This window comes from Amblyomma mixtum, chromosome 7 (assembly GCF_055824585.1).
Source record: "Amblyomma mixtum isolate Tamu chromosome 7, ASM5582458v1, whole genome shotgun sequence".
Lineage (NCBI taxonomy): Eukaryota > Metazoa > Arthropoda > Arachnida > Ixodida > Ixodidae > Amblyomma > Amblyomma mixtum.
The window spans coordinates 87,552,469-87,575,910 of NC_143018.1; the positions used below are offsets into that span (position 1 = coordinate 87,552,469).

At 50.1% G+C, this 23,442-nt stretch overlaps 1 protein-coding gene across 1 annotated transcript in view; it reads right to left on the reverse strand.

Annotated features, from left to right (window-relative positions):
* Positions 1-1,216: 1,216 nt before the first annotated feature.
* Positions 1,217-23,442, reverse strand: part of LOC149336736 (uncharacterized) — a 32,038-nt gene continuing 9,812 nt past the window's right edge. Inside the window, exons 2-4 of the mRNA XM_089553084.1 lie at positions 17,729-18,063; positions 9,652-9,802; positions 1,217-5,341 (exon numbers count right to left, since the gene is read on the reverse strand). Of these exons, the coding sequence (XP_089409210.1) occupies positions 3,671-5,341; positions 9,652-9,802; positions 17,729-18,063 (2,157 nt within the window). The 3' untranslated portion in view covers positions 1,217-3,670. The remainder of the gene's footprint in view (positions 5,342-9,651; positions 9,803-17,728; positions 18,064-23,442) is intronic.

The window sequence follows — 23,442 nt, forward strand, 5'->3', positions numbered from 1 at the left end:
AGCCATAGAGGAGTCGCGCACTGGAACCAGTGCTTCGGCTGCGTATTGTAGACGGCTGATTGAATCTGATGATGCTTATGATCAGGAACGTCGACGGGGCACGTTGGCGAAGTATAGAGCGAGGAAGCATTAAACCACAGCAAACCCCGCCTGACTGTGCTTAATCAAGCTTCCCCTCTGTAAACTACGTTCAGCCTGGTTAAACCCCAGTCAATTTTTCAAGGCGCTTCTTGGCCATAAACATGAGCGTGAGCCACAGAGAACGTGTGGGCAGCTGAAGCGTGTTGGAAAATCCTGGCCTGTGTATAGCACGCGGCTTTACCGCCACCGGCTGCGGACGACCATGCATTACTATTTAGTTAAATAAAATCTGTCTGAGCCCACTCTTATAATTCGAAAATTTGTTTTTGAGGAACGGTCAGTGTCGCTCCAAACATGGATGCGAAAGCTTTTAGCTGCATGCGTCGGAGCTAATAAACGGCTCCTCGACATCCTTATTTCTGCTGCTTGACAACGGGTACTCCCAGATTCCGAATCGGATGTTTCACGTCTTTTGCGATATATGCTGTGCTTTGTTACGATTGAATTGTTTCCAAAAGCCATCACCTCATAGCACGGCTTTCCAGGCTGCTATATCATGCAGCCCCATTGAACACAAAACGTTCTGCAGACGTCTTCGAACTTCTACGAAAAAAAGAAACACTGCAGAGAATGTTTACTACATTCTAATCGGAGGGAAAGCACGTATTTGTGCTACGTAGAAGACGACGGTCCTGCAACGTGCATTGTCAAATAAAACTTCCGCTCAGAATTAGGGATGCCACAATTCTTCTCTTAAAGGTACTCAACCTCTCCCAAGCTCTTGATTTACGATTCATTCAGTTACTGTCCAGAAGGATTGTTCTGGCAGAAATACGCGGGCGCTTTTTAACGCACGCCGAAAGTGCGAAGCGGAGCTCATGAAAGCGGAAATTAATTTTTAATTTAACATTAATTTACCAGATACGACCAAGATAACCGCTCGTGAAGTTCACGGCTTCATAGTGGGGAAAAGGATCCACAAAAACGTTCGTTCTTACCTGCCTTTAAACTGCGCGTAGCGCGTGTAGCCTCACCGGAAGCCTGAGTGCACGATCAACTGCGTGGCTATGCGCTCTAACAGACACGTGCAACTCTAGAGGACGTATGCATTGCTGTACGCGGACAGGAACACCGAGCAATCGAAGAATTTTATTTCCCTGCTTGTTATAGTTGCAACTACGGGCTCCGGACCAAGAGTAGAGATATTCCTGTTCATCACGCTGAAACTGAAGCAACCTCTCGGGGACGTGCTTTCGAACTGATTCCAGTTTGTTATTGTGCCTTGTACGAATAACATGTTGCCTTGAACTGAACGCCCTCTCAGGCATCTTGTTTTTACCTCTTCCAATTGCACGGAGCGACTCCGTGAAACAGTAAACGAACCAAACCATTTGATGATGTTTTCTCCCTTAAGGCTAGGTGCACTTTAACACGAATATGCCTATATGGGAGTAAAACGGAGGAAAGCTGTCCTCTAGCGCATTCTCCTTTCACTCCCATATAGGCATTCTTACTCTACTCCTTTCTGTTTACACCCTACCTCATCCCTCATAGCTTGAGTTTCTTTGGGGTGTTAAACTGCAATAAACCAAACCTAACCGAACTTTCTGTGTACAGGATACTATGCAACAGCGAGGCAACACTAGGACAATGCGCGCTTGTCTTGGTAGTTTTCTTCGCCGTCGCGGTTTTTTCATTAAGCTGTGTTTTCGCTATTAACCGAAACCAATATGCCCACTTATTTGTGACTTTACGCTACTACGACCGAATAATTACGCCTATTCGGACCTACAACACACCAGCGTTTACCGTACTCCGGTTTGCACTCCCAAGACAAATGCCTGCGCCGCGAAGCATATCACAGAATTTAGGGAATTCAGAAACCTTGCAGAAAACCCTACACCTAAATGAACTTTTTCAGCGCTGCCTGAATTTCGTCACCTCACACTTGCCGTTGTAGGTCATACTGATCGAGATACTGATCGAGAGACTGCTTGATTGGTTTGGTTTATTGGGTTTTATCGTCCCAAAGCAACTCAGGCTATGAGGGCTCCGCAAATTTCGACCACCTGGGGTTCTTTAACGTGCACTGACATCGCACAGCACACGGGCCTCTAAAATTTCGCCTCCATCGAAATTCAGCCGCCGTGGCCGGGATCGAACCCGCGTCTTTTGGGTCAGCAGCCGAGCGCCGTAACAACTGAGCCACCGCGGCGGGGCAGATACTGCTTGAACATCTTAGCTATCATGGCTGCTCGAATCCATGGTTTGGCAATCGGAACAGTTGTTGCCGTTGTCTTGGCGAAGCCAGTCAATTTTCACTTTTGCAGTGGTGCAGCGGTTAAGCGATGCGCCTCCGCCCAGCGATGGTAGGTGCTGCCAGCGGTGGGACTATAGTAAGACCCAGGTTACTCTTCCCGAGCTACCTCTCCCAACCAACCATTAATATACCTGCCACCGCATCAGTGGTCCGGCGGGCAGGTTGTGATGATGCTACAAGGTCACATGACCTACACTCCATCCCAGTGGTCCTCGCAACACTACCAAAGCTACGACGAGTGCACAGGCAACGTTCTGACGTTGCGGAATGTTGTCAGTATATACGCATACGGGTATACAGGATAGCGAGCTTAAAAGTGCCCATGCGCCAAACGCTATTTCATATCGAACCTTAATGTACGGTCGCGGTACGTAAGCTATTTGCGGAGTTTTGCGTGCGTTAATCTTGCATCATCTAAAAATTCGTTTCAAAACGGCGGCATCCTTTGAAGCAGGACCTCTCGCCTCGGACTGAATTAGTTGTTGTTGCTAGAGTTTTCAGTGGCCATAAATGGGGCACCGGGCCATCGCTTCGTCTCACCTCGCCTATAATAAAACGTACGAGCGATAAATTTGCTCTATTTTTTAATAAGGGTGACGAGTCTGCCGCTTTTAGTCCTGAAGGGAAGCGTCGATTTGTTGACAAAATGCTTTCCCTTCTAAACACCAGATGGCGCCACTGAGCTGGTCTTATTGTTCTGTCAGTTTCTATACGCTGAACTAGATGTACGAATGTGACAAATGGCGTAAAGTCATGCAAAGTGCTTGAATTTGGCGTACATAAACGTGCATAGGGAGCTGGTACGTAGCGGGCGTCCATTTATACTCTTTTTCTAATCATATCTGTGTACTCCGCGAGCAGACGACACGCAGATGGCCAGACCCGGAGGAACACGTTTAACGCGCTCTCCTGATTGGCTAAGGAGGTGTCTGCCTTTGGTAGTGCTGCAAGTTAGTTATGGGATGGAGTATAGGTGGCGCACCAAAGTTGTTTCTCCTAAAGCCCCTTGATAATATAGCTTCTCCCGCTCCTGCGCGGATCTTTCGCTCACAATGCCGACGTCGATCGTCAACGACGCCTGGACTTTCTGCAGAACGGAGGCCTTAACGTTATCGCGTTAAAACGAAACAGACCACCCCAGTTATTTTGCACAAATCTAATTTCCTGCATGTCTAGGTCATGGGGAGAATAACTAGAGCTCTCCTTGAACAGGCATGCATATGTTAATTCCCTTCAGAATACGCAATTCAAGGAGACGACACAGCATTGCTACCGTATCAGGCGACACTTCTTCACCGGGTTCATGGCGGACGCGTTCGCACAACCGAACACCTGCGAAAAGTCCGCGCTGTGTTGGAGCGCCACATTGCACATGCGTTCGCCATCCGCGTCCCCGCAGAACAGGTAGCAGAAGAAAACGAAGTAGAGCTCGTCTTCCTTCAGGGACCCGATTCCGCCAGCACCGAAGCGTCGCAGGTCGCTCTTGAACGTAGCGTGCGCGTCGGAGCTTGCAGCTCGGAACGCAGTCCACGCCACGGCGACGGAAGCGACAGCGCCCTGAATCTCGAGGTCCGGGCTGCTTCCGACACCGGTTCCGGGAAAGAGGCACTCGTGGTTTTCGCCGTAGACACTTGCGGGACCACCAGTGCTGTTTGGGCCACCGCTAGTCTCGACGTGATCGTAAAACAGCGCAGCGGCCAGGCGTGCTCCGCTGCCGGCCATTAGCACCGCCGCGCTGACGTTGGTGGCGTAGAACGGTTCTTCCATGTGCGCCAACGCCAAGCGGAAGTTACGAAACCTGCCAGCAGCGCGCCAGATGTCGCCATACGGGGGCGCGGGAACCGGCTCCTCTGTAGCAAGAAGGCCCTCGGCAGAGGCAAACGCAGCGTGGTGTATCCAGTCGTACACGGGACTATCGGTCATGTTGGGGTAGCGTTCGTAATGTCCGGCGAACGTCATCATGTTCAGTTGGTCCAAACCGGACAGGGCCCAGTCGAAATTTCGGTGCCTACTTGAGGTATTATTAATCACGGCCATGTTTGTGCCACCGAGCGTTGTTCTCCGGCGTCTCTGACCGGTGAAGGTCTCGTGGACGACGGTGGCCATGTGTCGGAGGTCCACGACCTCGTGGCTCATCGGCTGGTGGAAGTAGGCGTCGATGGCGCGCCCGTAGAACCGGTAGGATGTGGAGAAGCACGAGTCGTAGACGCGCTGGGTGGCGATCGCTTGACTGCCAAACAGGCTGGCCAGGATGTCGAAGCTGCCGTACTCCGCGAGTGTCTGCACGCACAGACCTCCGACGAAGTCGTCGGTGAAGAACTCGCCGTGCTTGGCGTGCACCTCGAAGAGCGTCGCGAAGAGGTGCACGTCCTGAATGACGACGCCACCTCGGAGCTTGTCGCCGTCGCCGTCCTGGAAGAGAGAGACGCCCAGGTATCGCCTCATCATGCCGTCCCAGCGGGCCTTCGGCACCGACGGCGTGTATTGCAGGAAGAAAGACGCGTTGTCGCTCGTGGTGACATGGTGGGCCGCGTTCTGGTAGTCCTGGAAAAAGTCGTCCAGATAGTCGTACTGACTGGCGAGCTCTTTCAGCCGGCTCTCATTCACATGGATGGCCAACGTCTTGTATGTGAGCCTCAGATGGCTCAAAAGGCCACCCGACCGCCGAAGACTCGCCAGTGCCTTCACGTGCTCCTGGAAACGCCGGGATCGACCGAAGTGCAGAGTCAGGTGCTTGGACGGCGGCAGTTGTGTTTCCTGGCTCGCCGTCTCCATGGTGGCGACGTGGAAGGCAACGGGCAAAAACAGCTGCCGCGACATGTAGAACAGGGAGCCGAGGAAGTCCGGGTGGCCGTTGCGCGCTGGCCACGTGATGTTGCCTTTGGCGAGCAGTTCGTTGACCTCGGGGACCCTTGGCACTTGGATGATCGCCAGGCACGTCTGCGTACCGCGGTTTGCGAGCGAAATGTTCGGCATTGGCGAAAGTAATGAAGGCATTAAGAATGACTCTTGTGTACATCAAAGAGGCGAGCAAGAGGGACCTAAGCAAACTTTCAAGGACATCTGTGTGAATTTATATTAGGGCTAAATATTTTAGAACGATCAGCGTAACACTGTACTCATTAATCATTTCGATTGTGCTTCTAGGCGTTCTTTAAAACACGTAGGTATAGAAAAAAACGAAAGCAACTTAACTGGCGCCTGCATGACCAGTTGCCTGATATGAACAATGTACCGCACGTCGTTTACGGCCCATTGCCTTGAGTATAATGTCTTGACCAGCAACCCGCGCTGTTAACTCAGTCAACATGACCATAGTAATTGTACCAAGTTTGGCGCATTCGACAACAGTTATTACCGCGGAGACTCTCCCCTTATCCTCTTCCCGATAATATTTAGTGACATCACGAACAGCGTCGCCATTCGCACTGAGGGTGCAGCTTATATGGGCCTCATTCAAGGCACTTTTGGTTGGTTTATGGTTGGTTTATGGGGTTTAACGTCCCAAAGCAACTAAGGCTATGAGAGACGCCGTAGTGGAGGGCTCCGGAAATTTCGACCACCTGGGGTTCTTTAACGTGCACTGACATCGCACAGTACACGGGCCTCTAGAATTTCTCCTCCAAAGAAATTCAACCGCCGCGGCCGGGATCGAACCCGCGTCTTTCGGGTCAGCAGCCGAGCACCATAACTACTGAGCCACCGTGGCGGCTCAAGGCACTTTTATCAGAATGAAAATGCTAATAGTTTTCGTCACAAGTCCACAGTGCTTGAACAACTTTCTGAAAGCAAATTTTTATTCCACCAAAATTATTCGAAGTTTCGTTCAAAGAAAATTTTTATTCCAATTTTTGCAATGGTCATTCCTGCTAAAGGTCTGGTTCAAAATCCAGCGCGATTTAGTGACAAGTAACAAATAAGTAGGTGACGGGTGCTTGGACTTTGAGGTGAATGGATGTTACTTTTGTGCATCGCACACGCGCACCAACAGCTTTCCTGATAATGAAAAAATGATTTGCAGAATCAATAAGGATGCATCCAATAAACTGTCGACATACGTTCGCTGACAAAGCCTAACCCTACACGAAAGCGCCACGAAAGCGGGGCGCATGCAATATCTCCCCCTTTTACCCGAAGAGGGCACTGCGCTCCGTTCGCGGTGGTAACAACGTCCACAAACTACTCGCGCAGGCTAGTTAGCTTCCCTCGCCTGACAAGGACAACCAAGCATAGTTGATAGGCTTCCGAAGCCGTCAATGCAGAGGCCACTGAGCTACGACAGCGCGTTAAATATGGCTTGGCTTTCATGTCTTGCGTTATCTTAAAGACGGTTCTCCGAGATTGAATCTGCACGAGATTCGTCATTACACTGAGACACTCCGCTCCCTCGCCGACGCGGGTCCTCTTCCAACTAAATCAGCTTTAAATTGCACAAGAGACACAAAACAGAAGAAACACGATCCCCGCGGGACGCATTATGTGAGCGAACGTATGGAGACAAGTTAGGAAATCCTGTGGTGGTCCAGGGTTGGTCGCGTTATTTTCCTGTCTCGTGTCCCTTGTGTAACTTAGAGCTCGAATATTATATGCCAACTATGCTTCATCTCACAAGTCGCTTCCAGCGCTTTGAAAGCCAGAGCTCTCTCTCGTCCAATCAAAGCCAAGGAAGAAAACTAGTCCCTCAAGTATTTGAGCAGCGTTGCGACTTTTTTAAAAAGTTATTAAATTAATTGAAAAGGTTGTTCGGAATAGTTTTTTTTATGTACGGAGTGCGTTTCATTCACCGGTTAAGTTAGCAGAGAAAATCCGCATGAAGACAGAACTGTATAGGCCTGCTGCGAAGTGTTGTGCTGTCATTTGTAAACATGGCGTCCGCTGAGTCGGTAAAATTGGCCAATTGGTTTTTGGAGAAAGGAAACGGCACAGTATATGTCTCACATCTCGGTGGACACATGGACCGCGCCGTAAGGGACAGGATAAAGGGGGAAGTGAAAGAAGGGAAGAAAGTGGTGCCGTAATGGAGGGCTCCAGAATGACTTCGACCACCTGCGGATACTCAATGTGCACTGACATCGCACGTGCGCACGGGCGCCTTTGCGTTTAAATTGTTTTTTTCTTTTTGAGGGAACGAATTGGCGCAGTATCTGTCTCACATATCTCGGGGGCCACCTGAACCGCGTCGTAAGGGAAAAGAGGAAGGTGGAAATTGAAGAAGAAAGAGAGAAAGAGGTGCCGTAGTGGAGGTCTCCGGAATAATTTCGACCACTTGGGCATCTTTAACGTGCACTGACATCGCACAGCACACGGGCGTCTCTTGCGTTTCGCCTCCACCGAAACGCGGCCGCCGCGGTCGGGTTCGAACCAGGGTACTCCGGCTCGGTAGACGAGTGCCTTAATAACTGAGCCACCGCGGCGGGTCCACGGCCGGTTTCGAGGGGAGCGCGCGCTGCCCTTGAGGCTGGTCGTAGTCGGCTGAGTCTCCTGCACGCAGCAGCTGGATACTGGTGCTCTTTCCTTCTCGAGGATGGAGACACCAGTAGCGGGCTGGGGGGCGCGAAAGAACACATTTTGCAGAGCACGCGGTTCTGATTGGCTCAGATCACCACAGCCTTCATAGCGCTGCGAACAACTTGTGAGCCCTAGTAGTCCTTGCTCTTGTGGCGCTGTTTCGTTGTCTTGAGTCATTGATACGGGGACTGCACAAGCCAAGCTGCTCCCTAACAGCCCCACATAACCATAAAGCTTAAGAGTCTATGCGTCAGACTCAGGCAATTGGCGCTGGCATTTCTAGCGAAAATTTGCTAAGAAATGTTAATTTTCAATTACACCTGTCCGCATGCAGCAACGTAGTAGTAGTAGTAGCAGTAGTAGTAGTAGTAGTGGTAGTAGACCTTTATTCGGTCATAATTTACAGGCCCAGCATGTCGACCGCCTGGGCAACCAGAAGTCGCTGTTCTTCCTCCCCTTCAGCGTCAAGCCAGTCGAGCCAGGGGGTGATTGATAGAGGAAGTGGGGGGGGGGGGGGTAGGAACACGACTGCTGGGCAGCCGGGCAATAGAAGAGGCAATGGGCCAGGTCCTCATAGATACAGGGGCAGTTGGGACAGGAAGGGTCCGATCGATAGCGATAGAGAAAGAGGCGGGACGGGGTGATGACTGCATTCATCTGGATGTTCCGAAGACGAGCCTCCGGCACCGTGAGTGATGGATGAGGGGGTGGCTAAAGGCGTTTGTCGACGTGGAGCTCGAGGTAGACCTCTTTTACGGTGCTGCGAGTCTCCCACCGTCCTCCGAGGGCTTGGGCCAGGGGATCAACTGTTCCCGGAAAAGTGTGTCGCGGGCGAGCTGATGGGCCAGCTCATTGCCGTCAATCCCTGAATGCCCAGGGACCCAGCGGAGGAAAACGATGAAAGGCTGCAGTGCGGAGACCGTTCGTTCGACTTCCTGTTGGAGAGAAGGGGTTAGGGTGCAGTTCTGTATGTGGTGTATAGCGGCCTGTGAGTCTGAATAGGCTGTGCGCTCTTGGAGAGAGGGAAGGAAGGCAAATGGCAGGAGTGCATGCGCAATGGCGTGGACCTCGAGGGACAATGCGTCCGGAAGGTGTAGACACGGCCCGCTGGTGTGGGTTTCAGGAGCGGGGAGGTGGGGATGGTACAGGGCGTAGCCGTTGGAACCTCGAGGAGCCACGAAGGAGGCATCTGTGTAGGCTACACCCTGAGTATGAAAGAGAGGGTAATGGTGCTGCGCGGCCGCATGACGATGGCCAGCGTGCAGGACGGGGGACATGTTGGTCGGGAGGGGGAGGATACGAAGATTGGGAGCCGGGGTGGGAATAGGAGAGGTAAATGGGGAGATAGGAATGGGCGAGCTACCCGCTTGAGTCAATCACCACTGACCCTGACGGATAAGGGAAAGCCAGGCAAGCTGCGAGTCACGATGGAGACTGAGAATAGAGCGCAGAGGATGGAAGAAGCCTGTAAATTTGCGAGGTAAAATTTCGACTGAAGCAAAATGTGAAGATTACCATGCATTGAAACTTCTGTGCACTTTGAAAACCCCAGGTGTTAGAGATCAATCTGCCGGACTGCAATATAAGGCGTGTATGTCTCTCATATCCTGCAATTGAGCAGCGTGACCTGGAATGTTTAAAATAATCCGCGATCTTCGTGCTGCCGGACCGCTGGCAGTACTGGTTTATGCAGCTTCATAAAGTTCATCCACCTGCAACTGCCCCGGAAGCACTGCACTCACGTAGATGAAGTGAGCAGCCCTGTGGACGGGCTTCGGACTGCCCGTGGGGTCCGGTATCAGTCTGAGCCGGGAAGAGGCCCTCCTGGCCAGCTGTCCCCAGGACTCCGCCAGCACGCTGTTCTCACCTGTCCTCGGGTGCGATGCGTCCCACCTTGGGGCCACAAAGGCAAGCAATAGGTGAAACATGTTTGTTTATTCTTTATTACCTTGACTAACGTCCCCACTAAACCATTAACTAGGGTGCTCGTTACACTACATAAAACTGCCATCCTTCTCGCAGTCCATGGAGTGAATGAGCGAGAGCAATGTCGCTGATTTATGCTGACATGGACAAAAGTTTACGGGACGCTGGTTCGGTGAAAAAAAAATTATTTCTGTGCATTCGGGCAAAGCAGCTGAATGGAATGCTTTGAAGCACAAAAGTGTGTGTATGCGCCATCGACCGAAACATTACGAGCTTACTAACTAGCGAGGCAAGGCGGAATTTTTTTTTTCGGGCTTCCGTATCCTGCAAACTTTTGTTCATGACTTTACCACCACGTGTTCCATTGGACAGTTCATTATATACAGGGTGTTTCACGTATCATGAAGCAAGCACTTAAAAAAAAAAGAGTGGTTCTCCGGTGCTGGGTGAAACTAAAGACATACTGTTTGCCGTCGTGTGATGCGTTCCTCAGAGTATTTTTTTAATCCCGCTTAATTAGGCCATTTGCTAAGAACAATTATGCAAAATTTTAGATTATTCACTTTGGGGTCACGTGGGTTTCCTTAAGCTGTAGAGAGTGTTAAGAAGGAACCGATCCATTTTTCTGTAGCAACGTGCTTCATAGGTAGTCCTTTCTTCCGGCACTAAAAGAAAGCCCGAGAAATATTGTTACGGGCTTGGAGAAACGAAGGAAGGGCAAGGCGACGACGCCGGCGGGGCTCCAGTTGTTGCTGCGCCGTTTTGTTGCTGTTATGTATGACATTTTTAAACCAGTAGCTAGCGCCCCCTACGTGTGCTGTGCAGTATCTGTGTGGGTGTCCAGTCCAGGGCTTGGACACTGGGGGAACCGGGGAGAGACAAGGAGCGCGGGAACTAGCCATCATAGAGTTTCTTACTATTACCTAGAGGGAAAGCTGGCAGCCCGTCTATGGGAGTTTGCATGGCGACCCCTCGAGACCACTTCAGCCAGCATGGGCGCTCAAAGCATCATGGGGCGGTGAGCTACTTGTTGCGGAACTGCAACTTTTGGCCAAACAAAATAGAAAAATTAAGCTGTTTGATAACTACAAGCGTCCTAATATTCAATATCTTGTCTAATGATTGCAACGAACGAGCAGAAAAGCATTTAAATGCAAAGTTTGCCCAAAATAAGAGATGACTCGATCTCCTATTGGCCTAGTAATGAACACTATAAAAACTAATATTTCTTAATTAACAGGCGCACTTTTAAAAGTAAATATATTTTCAAAAAAAATATTGCTGCTTAAACACTATAAGAGGTTTTTAATGGCATTTCAGAAAAGTGAAACCTTTTATTGGCGTCGTGTGTCGTCGCGTTTTCACTAATAAGAGTTTTTCCCACTGCGTTCGCGCGAAAGTCGTCTGCGCACACACGGACAGCGTTTTTGGAATGAAAAGTCTTAGTAGTGCCACTCCATGTTCCCGAAAAATTACGACTGTGCCGCAACAAGTAGCTCACCGCCCCATGATGCTTTGGGCGTCCATGGTGGCTGAAGTGCAGCGCCGCCAGCTTTCCCTCTAGGTAATAGTAAGAAACTCTATGCTAGCCATGGCCGCTCTGGCTTGTAGTATGTAACGTCAATAAACTTTTACTAAAACATAACATGGTGTCAGAAGTGAAAGTGAACGCCTAGTCTCCGCAACGACTCCGCAACAAGCAGCGCAACATGGCAGGCGTATTTCTGCAGCAAGCGCCACCGTTTGAGCCGACAGACGACCCAGCGACGACCTGGGAAGAATGGCGTTCGTCGTACAGCATATATGAGCAAGCTTGTGAGTACGCAGCTAAGCCAAACGCAGCTAGGAAAGCCTTACTTCTGCACGTTCTTGGCCCGCAAGCACGACGAATATATCAAACGTTCCCGCCGCCTCCTACGCAACCAGACGGACAACCAGTGGATGAAGTCGAGTACATTCTTGACAAGTTCGACGCCCTTTATAAGCCTTACAGGAGCGCTACTCAAGCCACCGCCATTTTCAACTCCATGACCCAGCAGGTGGGACAGTCAATTGACGACTTCGTAGTTGAACTGCGAATTCAAGCCAAGCGCTGCAATTTTGGCAGCGTAGCGGATCGGCTGATTGGCGATCGAATCATCGTGGGCATTCGGGACTCTGCGCTTCGGGAGCGCCTGTTCCGCGAAAACGACTTAACGTTGGAACGCATCATCACAATCTGCAAAGCTGCCGAGATTTCTAAAAAGCACTTGCAAAATCTTCAGGCGACTGAACCAAAGTTAGAGGTGGACGCACTTCGCTGCAACAGTCGGCGGGCCGGTAATTTTCAACGCCACCAGCCCGTGAATGACCGACGTCCGCCACCGCCGCAACAAGGCCGCACGCCGACCCCGACTACACTCTCATGCTCGAGATGTGGGAGCAATCATCCGCCGCGCAACTGTCCGGCATATGGAACGCACTGTTTTCGCTGTGGCAAGTTTGGACATTTTGCAGTTATGTGCCGTCAGAGGAGAGCAAGACCAGCTAGACCAGCTGACTGTGATGATCAACAGACGCAGACTAGACCACCGCACAACGTGTCGACGCTTGACCGGGATGACTTCTTTCTTGGGGAGCTGACAGCGGGCAGTACTGTCAAAACATCGGACTGGACAGCTACACTCGTCGTCCACAACCACAAGGTGACGTTTAAGCTTGATACCGGGGCTGACGTGAACATTCTTCCAAAGCATGTGCTTCAACAGTGGAGTGATCAACCAATGCTGCATCCGACTTGCGTCAGGGTGTCTACGTATGCAGGTGATCGACTGCCGGTCAGCGGTGAGTGCACTCTGCAGACAAAAACAAAAAACCTCAGCTGTAACTTGCAGTGCCTTGTCGTAGACCTTGAGTGTTCCCTGTGCTTGGTGCTGAGGCATGCCAGCAGCTACAGCTGATTCGTCGACTTCATCATCTCGCCTCTTCAGGAAATGCAGCCGGTACTCCTCAAAGTGGTTCTAACGATGTCACAGCTCAAGACATCATTAAGGACTTCAAAGATGTGTTCACTGGGGTTGGCCAGCTTCCAGGAACTGTCAGCATTGTGCTGCAAGATAGTGCAACTCCTACTATTGCAGCACCACGCAAGATCCCTTTGGCCATTCAAGACAAAGTTAAAGCAGAGCTCGAGAAGATGGAGCAGGATGCTATCATCACAAAAGTCACGAAGCCAACTGACTGGGTGAACCCATTGGTAATTGTACCCAAGAAAGACGGCAGCTTACGAATCTGCCTCGATCCCAGGCATCTAAACAGTGCTATCAAGCGCCAGCACTACCGTATACCAACGCAAGAAGAACTGTTTGCTCATCTATGTGGGTGCACTGTATTCAGCCTGCTTGATGCCAAATCTGCATTCTGGCAGCTTACTCTCTCTGAAGAAAGCTCTTACTTGTGTACGTTCGCAACCCCTTGGGGCAGGTACCGTTTCCTACGGCTACCATTTTGACTGAAAAATGCTCCAGAACTTTTGCAGCGTTGCATGGATGATATGTTTGCAAACATTGAGGTTGTTTACCCATACTTTGATGACATTCTGATAGCGTCCAAGACTATGAAGCAACACATGGAGCAGCTGCAGCTCGTCATGTTAACAGCTCGCAAACACAATCTCAAGCTTAATGAGAAGAAGGGTCAGCTAGCACAGCCTAGTCTGCAGTTCCTGGGACATCAGATCACTTCAGAGGGTCTGCAAGCAGATGCTGCAAAAGTGAGTGCTATCTTAGGAATGCCAGTGCCAACAAACAAGACTGAACTCCTCCGATTTTTGGGTATGGTGACTTACCTTACCAAGTTTGTGCCAAATGCATCAAAGGAAACTACATGTCTCAGGCAGCTGTTAAAGAATGACGTTCCTTGGCACTGGGATAACAACCTGACTCGAGAGTTCATCAGAATCAAGCACCTCATCTCTAAGACCCCTGTCCTTCACTTCTTTGACAAATCAAAGGAGGTTGTAGTCTCAGCGGATGCAAGCTCATACGGAGTTGGTGCGGTACTCCTACAGGAAAATCATCCAGTAGCCTATGCCTCAGCTGCACTCACTGTGGCAGAGCAAAAATATGCCCAGATCGAAAAAGAGCTGCTCGCTATAGTCTTCGCCTGTGAACGTTTCCATTTTTACACATATGGACGGAGTGTTGTGGTACAAACTGACCACAAGCCTCTTATTGGCCTGCAACAAAAAGACTTTGACAAGATAACCCCAAGGCTTCAGCGTCTTCTACTCAGACTCCAGCGGTATGATGTTCAGCTAACATATGTTCCAGGGAAAGAACTCATAGTAGCTGATGCACTCTCACGAGCGCCTGACAGTGCAAGTTCTTTGCAGGAGTATGAACCTGCTGAGTGCCTGGCTAGTTGTGCGGTAGTCAACGCTTCAACGTCAAAGCTGGAACATATCCGAAAAGCAACTGTTGAGGACAGCACTTTGCAACAGGTGTTGAAACACATCAAGGAAGGTTGGCCTACACGTGACACATTGCTCCCAACAGCAGTGAAACCTTTTGCTCATTGCAAAGATGAACTACACGTATGTGATGGCCTTATATTGAGAGGCAGCGACTTGTCTTGCCTATCTCGTGTCAGCAAGATGCCTTACTGAGACTTCACGAAGCACACCGTGGCATAGTTTCATGCAAGAATAAGGCTCGAGAAAGCCTATATTGGCCGTCCATGAATGCAGACATTGAGGAGATGATCAAACATTGTCATCACTGCCAGCGACACCAGCGACAAAACCAGTATGAACCCCTGGCTGAGCGTGTTTTGCCCGATCGTCCGTGGCAGAAGGTTGCAATGGACCTCTTTCATTTAACAGATCTACCTACCTGCTAATTGTCGACTACTTCAGCAAGTATGTGGAGGTGCAACAAATGGCATCAACAAGCACTGAAGCCATTATCACTGCTCTCAAAGCAGTATTTGCCCGTTTCGGCATCCCGGAAGAACTCGTATGTGACAATGGACCTCCATTCAATGCGACCCAGTTCCAGGAGTTCCTCGCTTCTTGGGACATCACATACGACCCTAGTTCTCCCTATTACCCAAGGTCTAATGGACTGGCAGAAAGGTCCATACAAACAATAAAGCACTCCCTTCTAAAGGCATTGCAAGATGGAAAGGATCTTTTTGTGGTCCTGATGGATGCTCGAAGTACACCAATGGATGGCCTTAAGTCACCAGCCGAACTCCTAATGGGCAGGAAAATGCGTACAAGAGTACCTATACATCCTGTCCAGCTCCAACCGCAGTACAACTGTGCCGACGCAAGAAGCCGCCTTCGTGTTGACCAAAAACGACATCATCGCCACGGTGACAGAAGAACAAAGCCGTTGTCTGTATTGAAGGAAAAACAGAAGGTGTGGTCCAGACGCCAAGGTCAGTGGATGCGTGGAAGTATACACAGAGTTGGCCCGCAGCACCGATCATATCTGATCGTCACACCAGAAGGTGCCATATATCGTCGGAACCGTTACCACATTAGACCTTTATTTGGCATTGCACCGGTGCCACTGGCTTCTCCAGAGAACTATGACATAACTCCGTCCTCTGACCATCCATGGCCTCAGCGTGCATCACCTCAGCCTCCACCTGTTCAGCTGGCTTCACCAACATCCCCCACACCAGCAGCATCATCACCTCCACGAGCAGTTTCTTCTAGCGTGTACCATACTCGCACAGGTCGGCGGGTAGTTAAGCCAGCAAGATTTCGTGAATGACAAAACCCAGAAAGCCTGAACAACGCCTTGTGTTGTGAACTTTTTGTTTTTTAAAAAGGGGCGTGTTATGTATTACATTTTTAAACCAGTAGCTAGCGCCCCCTACGTGTGCTGTGCAGTATCTGTGTGGGTGTCCAGTCCAGGGCTTGGACACTGGGGGAACCGGGGAGAGACAAGGAGCGCGGGAACTAGCCATGGCCGCTCTGGCTTGTAGTATGTAACGTCAATAAACTTTTACTAAAACATAACAGTTGCTGAGACCGTTAACCCCCACCTCCACCACGATATTGCGGCTACAATTTCACAGCCGGGGTGTTCAACAGGCCAGCGGCGAGAGGTTGAATCGGCGAGCGGGAATCAGCGTCCAACGGGGCACAACACTTTCAACTTCCTCTTGTTTCGTTCTCTACCTTGCCCTTCCTACGTTTCTCCAAGCCACGCGTAACAATAAGAAAAAAAAAGTCATGCGACCGGGTTTTGAACGAACAAAACGTGCGCGCTGACCGTGCCCAAGTGAGCGGCCTCCGCTCAGTTACTGCAAAATAAAAAATTAAAAAAAAAATACAGAGCATACCTTGAAATACGCGACTTCACTGTTTTGTCTATGAGATGACTCAGTAGCTCAGTAGAACCTCCGTCTGAATTGGCTGTCGATGGCCTGCTTATCACTTATCGCGGATCACAGCGCCCTCTTCCCGCGTTGACGCAGAATGCGCTGACGCACTTTCAAGACCATGCTGAGGAGGCGTCGGCCGCCCACTTCGAGGCGGTGCGCACGCACGCTTCGTTCAGTGAGGACACGCTTGGCAGCGCTACAATACGGTAGGGCAAGAACGAAATCACGTGTTTGTTTTTTTTCATACTTCGCGGCTTTCTTTAAATGCTGGAAAAAAGGACCACGTAGAACATACGTTGACACAAAAACTGGATCGGTTGTTTCGCAGCACCTTGTACAAACGCACGTGACCCACGGTGAATATTTAAATTTTGCATAATTAATCTAAGCTAATTAACCTGTTAAGCGGAGTATTCAAAATAACCTGAGGAGCGCCAGACGAAGGGAAACAATATGTCCTTGGTTTTATCAAGCTTCGGTGCGCCACTTTTTTTTTATCCTTGGTTCAAGTTACGTGAAACGCCCTGTACAGAGGGCAAAACGCTTGTCTAGAACACGTTCTGGGCGTGTTTCGGGCTGACCACGCGATATCTAAAGATAACATTTGGTTAAAAATGGTCTGGATGTAAGCATGTGCAGTTAAACTTATAGGATTACGTTGTCATTTTTTGACTTCTTGGTTGCAGCGGCTTTGGGAGGTGCGGAACAGACAGTTCGCTTGTTCTAGACAGCGTTTTGCCCTCTGTACATAAGATTTACCTCGTAACCATGCTTCCCGCGCTCGCCTCTTCGGAGAATATTGTGCAATATTTCAAGTCATTAACTGCTCTAATCACCCTTACCTCCAGGAGAGATTGGCTAGATGTCATCCCAGGTGATACACCTGGCACATGAAAATTTTGGTAAAACAGCCATGATGCTCCAAAATCATGCTTTGATTTGCTTTGGTTGATGGGGTTTAACGTCCCAAAGAGACTAAGGCTATGAGGGACGCCCCAGGGAAGGGCTCCGGAAATTTCGACCACCTGGGGTTCTTTAACGTACACTGACATCGCACAGAACAATTCCGCTTCCATCGAAATTCGACCGCCGCGGCCGGGATCGAACCCGCGTCTTTCGTGTCAGCAGACGAGCGCCATAACCACTGCACCACCTGTCACGATCTTGTTTGCTGCATAGGGTACATGTCGTTTATATCGTGGCATGTTGGGACCGTAAGCAGTCCCTGTAATTTCTTGAACCCGGGGAGCTGTTATAGGCCTGAGAGTATTCCCTTATTTGTGCGCCCTGCACTCGGCTGCTGAACCGAAGGACGCGGGTTCTATCCCGGCCGCGGCGGCTGAATTTCGATGGAGGCGAAATTCTAGAGGCCCGCGTGCTGTGCGATGTCAGTGCACGTGAAAGAACCCCAGGTGGTCGAAATTTCCGGAGCCCTCCACTATAGCGTCTCTCATAGCCTCAGTCGCTTTGGGACGTTAAACCCCAATAAACCAAACCAATCAGGTATATCCGCACCTTCCGCAGGCGTACGCGTAGAAGTTGTCGCACGGAGGAGCGCTGGCGTTCATGGCGTCGGCGAAGAGCTTCGCGTAGCGGTCGCACTCCTCGCTGGTGCACACGGCAGACGCCCGCTGGGCCTGGGCAACCCTTTGTTTGTGGGGCAGAGGGGCTGCGAAGGCCAGCTGCAGGGCGACGATGAGCACGAACGCAGCGAGGGCCATGGCCAGCGAGAGGTACTGCGCGACTCCGGGATCCGCGACGTCGTCCGGAGGGTAGGGCTCCGAGCTCGGGAACGCCTGGTCCTGCTCCCCTCGCTGGCCCGCCACCGGTTCCGAGACGGTGCGCCGGGCCTGTGGTCCGTCCCGCGAGGAACCGAAACGTCGATAGGGAAGCAAAAGAGGAGGTACGCTGCCCTGATACTGCGTTGCGGACGACGCCTGTTGTGTAGGACACATGCTGTAACTCGTTTGAAGCACCTTCGTGCAGGTGTTGGCAAGTCTTTCAGGCTTAAAACGGGTGTGTGTTTTGAATGTACGCATCCCTTGTCTCCGTACGTCCCTGCTATTGTAGTTTAGTGTAAAGAATCCAAAAACCACACACACACGAGTGGAGAACGGGACAGAGAACAGGACGGTTACCAACTAGTCAAAATAAGAATTTCTCTTAAGCTATATTTCTAGTACAGTGGGCCCTTATATTTGTCTGTCATCAATGCCTTTAAATTACAATGATCAATTACCAACTAGCCCAACAAGAAGTTCTCTCAACCTATATTTCTAGTACAGCGGGCCCTTCTATTAGTGCGTCATCAACGCCTTTGAATCCCAATGATCAATTACCAACCATCCCAACAAGAAGCTCTAAGTCTCTGCTATTGCCGTGGTTCTACGTGTTACTGTTGATGGATCATTAACTGAAATGAAACTCTGAACATCACTCGGTACGAACAAAAACAAACAATACTTAACGCTTTATAGCCCTAGTTATCCGGATGCCATTATCAATTTTTTCACCATGAAGGTCCATGAGTCCAAGGGAGTATCACTCGATGCAAGCAATGACAGCTACCGACCGAGCACGCGTCGAGTACCAACGAATTATGCGGGAAGGCAATAGGCTGACCTGAAGGCTTAAGCTCCAACCTGCGGTAGCTCGATGCGTACTCTCCATGCGAAATGAAATTCTCCCTCTCGTGGGAGCTCAAACCGCAATAATCACGATTTCCAAAATTGCAGGTGTATAGAATTGCTTACAGTTCTGAACCCACCGCCTGTTGTACATGGCCTCAATACCTATGTTAATTGTGGTATGTTGTAATAAAATATCGACTTTCTTTGACACCAGGAAAGTTCGCTGATCCGGGTATTGGACCATCGCGTCCAGGAGGCTTCACAAAGGATAGCGAAGTGAATTGTAAATAAAGGGATAGTTACTGCTAAATTCCACCTGAGCGCATATTTACAACTAGAAAGGCAAGCCGTACAGTGTATCAGAGCTTGAGAAGCTGTATATAGAGCTTCAGAAATCAACACACTACCACGTCGGGAAGCCGAAATACAGCCGATTATTATCCTGTAAATTCTCCAGTGAGATCAGTTCGACCACGTGAACGCACACTTCGAGTGAACCACATGAAAAGTCTTCAGAGGAACGCTGAGGATTCATGGCTGGAAATCTATTGCGTTTCAGGGCGCAAAATTTCGGCTTGCCCTACCAGACGCTACAACCTACGAAGACGCAACGCGAAATACAAGCCAGGAGGCCGAGTCTGGGTTTGGACGCCCATCCGCCGCCGAGGATTGAGTGAAAAACTTTTGCGCCGCTATTTCGGCCCGTACAAGGTTCTTCGTCAGCTAGGTGAACTGGACTATGAAGTCGTCCTTGACGAAATGACTGCATCCCAGCGAAGCCGCGTACGACCAGTTGTCCATGTCGTCCGTCTAAAGCCCTATTATGCGTGCTAAAGCACATTGTGTTCAGACCCTTGGTGTTTGTTTTTACACAATCCGTTTTAGTTTGTGGCAGCATTATATACTAAAGCATCGGATCGATGCTTCTTTGAGAGGGGAGTAATGCGGCGAATATTTGTAGTGTTTGTTTGTTCATTCTTCAAAGCTGCCGGCACGCCGCTTTACCGCTTTGTTTGTGATGCAAGACGCACCTAGATTTATCTCGATTCATCGCATCCAGGCGGAGCCGACTCTACGTTGTTTCAGAGTGTTCTAGTAACTTTCCAAGCTTTATCTCGAAGGTTAGCCGTCAGCTTTAAAAAGATCACGGCTGAGAGCGGCGGGCATTCTGTTCGACGACCGCCAAGCACGATTGCTTGGCGGAAATTAAAGAATTTCGTTTAGAAGGCATTCTCGCTATTTTCCTGTTCGCCGGACTGCAGTCACCACTACGTGACAATATATTACACTCTAGAAAATCTGCGCACAGTTTACACTGCACATATCTCAAGCCTCACCGTGCACGAAGAATCATATTCCAAAGTCAACCCAGATCACAAGGCTTGAAGGAAGGTGTTCCACCAGGCTGCAGGACACTTATGGTACCCCTGCAGCTTCTAATCCTTGGAAGGTGAACAGGCCTCTCATCCACCTTTTTGCGGAGCTATGCAGCTTCATCATCATCATCATCATCATCATCATAATACTATCTACGCCCACGGCAAGACAGAAGCCTATCCCATATACCTCCAATCAATCCTTTCCTGCGCCAACTGCGGCCATCTTATCCGGACACCGCAGGCTTCCCAGTCAGATTCTCTGCTGTCCCCTTGGTGGTAAACCTTTGTTGACTATGTACAAGTAGGTGTTTGGGCCCAGGCCCTATTGGCCCTGGTCCTCACAAATCGAGGTGGAGCTCCTATTCCGGAGCCCCAACGCCGTCTAATGCCGCTCGCACCCTTGCGACCAAGGTCCGTTGGGACTGCAGGTCATAGCAGCTGAGCAGAGCCGCCTCCTAGGCCTCCCTAGAAGGGTGGGAGATGAAAGATTGGGTGGATGCGGACTGGAAGGGCAGGCCGAGACCATGCGGGAAACGTCCGAGTACGTCGTTCCACACAGGCTGCAGCCCCCATCAAATTCTGTGTTGAAGTGCTTCAATACTGCCGGGAACAGAATTGTATTTGTAAAAATTTTCAGGAGGAGCCCTTCGTCTGCTCCCGGCAGACCCTTACAGGGTTCTGGAAAGCGACGATGATTTGCCTTTCCTTGAGACCCCGTCCGCTATCCTAAGCGACAATCGGTTATCAATTTTAAGTTTTACCTTTCATGACCACGTTCATTTAATATATTTTATTTCAACTAGAGTATCAGAGAATCGTGTTGTTGATTTTTTTTTACTAACGCACTCTGCTCTCGTCATTTCCCTTAAATTACACTTATGAAGTTTTCTTTCCACAGTTCGCTGCGTGCTCCTCAATTTAATTTCAAGCCATTTCGTTAGCCTTCAAGTTTCCGCCCCATAGGTGAGTACTGGCAAGATACAATCAATGTGTGCTTTCCTCTTCGGGGATACGGTAAGCTGCTATTCATGACCTGAAAGTGCCTGTCAATGCACACCACCCCATTTTATTCTCCTAGCTATTTCACCCTCATGTGCTAAATTTGTGGCCACTAATTGTCCTAGGTAGGTGTATTCTCTTGCCACTTCCAATACCACGCCGCCTATTTTGAACTCTTGCTATTTTCACAGAGAGATTTCTTCATGTTATTCTGTAATAATTAAGTCCTCACAAAATCTGAAGCTACTGCACTGTTCTCTATGCATTGACTATTTCAACCCTTTGAATACCGCTCGTGAACACGCGGTGAACAGAAGTGAAGATATTCTGTCTCTTTCTCTGACATCCACCTTGATTCCATCTTTTTTCCACTGCAGGACAATGGTCTCTGTGCCTTTCCCACGGATATTTTATATAAGCTTTCAATATGCCTCTCCTCCGCCATCGTTATAAAATGTATGCATGACGTTTGAACTAACTCAAATGCTTTTTCGTTGTTTTTTTTTAAGGCTCTATATAGACATTAGATATATCTGCGCATTTCCCTATAACCTTATGGGCGGTGTGAATGTGACAGTTGACTCGAACCATGAGATTTAAATACGTAAAAATAAGAAAAAAGAGCACTGCGCTTCGCAGAAGCTTCAGTTTATGAACAGCAACTGACCAACATTACAAAAAAGAAACTATTTAACACGTATTCGCTCAGCAGTGAAGACGCAACTTAAAGACATGCGGAAAGGCCTGAAAGTGAATTACATACCCGGGAGCGAGCTGTGAAAAAGAAAATAATAGGCGTAACGTTAAGCGACAGGAAAAAAAGCAGAACCGGACAGGGAGCAAACGCGAGTTAATGACATCTTAGCCGAAATTAATAAGAGGAATTGGACACGGGCAGAACGTGTAATGCGAAGGCAAGGAAAGGAATGTTCGTAGAGAGTAATGCCGTCTAATCCAAGGAAAGTTATAGAGAGTAGCAAGACTCGACAGAAAGTTGGGAGGGTGGGGAAGGTTAAGGAGTTTGCAGTGATCAGGTGGTCGAAGCTAGGAAAGCACAGGAGAGAGAGAGAGAGAAACCTTTATTTACAGAGGAATTCGGGGCACGCCCCAGGGTCCCCGCACGACCCCACTGCACTCAAGTGTTTATGTTCCTAAGGTCCATAACACTGGCAGCACGGCCGGTGGCGATGGTCTGCACAGCCGGGTCCTCCGAGCGCAGCAGGGTCTCCCAGTCCTCCCAGGTCTTGAGGTTCTCTAGGTCCCGCGGGGGAGGGTCCGCCGGGCAGAGGGAATTGATTGTGGAGGGAAGAAGCGAAGGGTTCTGGGCATAGAGTGCATGCCGGAGTGGGGAAGGAGGGATGATAATGAGCTAGGGTAAGGGGTGAAGGGAGTGTGTGTGTCTCTAGTCTGCGCCAGAGTGTTGCGTGTTTGTTATCTAGGGAGGGGTGTGGCGGGGGGTAGAGCTGGCGTAAGGCTCTGTGCGCCTGGGTCAGCTGACTGAATGAGTGCATGCGCTCCTTCGTGAATCCCCGATCCGAGGCCACCTGAGCCCGGTTTAAAGAACCTCGGGCTAAAGGGTTGGCGGAGTGCGCGGGCACCCATATCAGCTCCACTTGGCGGGGCGGGGGGGGCATCGGGCGAGTCCAGTATGCCAAAAGCAGGGACATGGACTCGGCCTCGAGCAAAATTTAGAATCGCAGTTTTAGAATCGCTTAAAATGTACCGGGCTTCCGTGCGGGTTATAGCAAGGGCAATGGCGGCTTCCTCTGCAGCCTCTGGGGACGTGTCTGGAGGGAGAGGTAGTGTGGGGAGGGCGGATAAAGAGGAGTCCACCACAGCTGCTGTGGCTTCATCACACGTTCAGGCAGCGTCCACCCACACGGCGTCCGGCTGGGGGCCGTACGCTCGATGGAGTGCCTTCGCACGGGCTCTGCGGCGCTGCTCATTGTGGGACGGGTGCATATTCCTCGGGACCGGCCTGATGAGGAGCTGTCGGTGAAGGGATCGTGGGATGGCGAGGAGGCAGGATTGAGTTAAGATGAATGGGGGAGACATTTAACGTGCAGCGGACGCAACTTCGGCTCTTGACGACACCGGAGAGGAACATCTAACCATGGATAAAGTAGTCAGATAACGGGGGTAGCTTCGATCGGATCATCAATCCCTTAAGTTTACGGCAGGTATTTGGTTAGCATTGTGGTTGAGAATATTGCTTATAAAT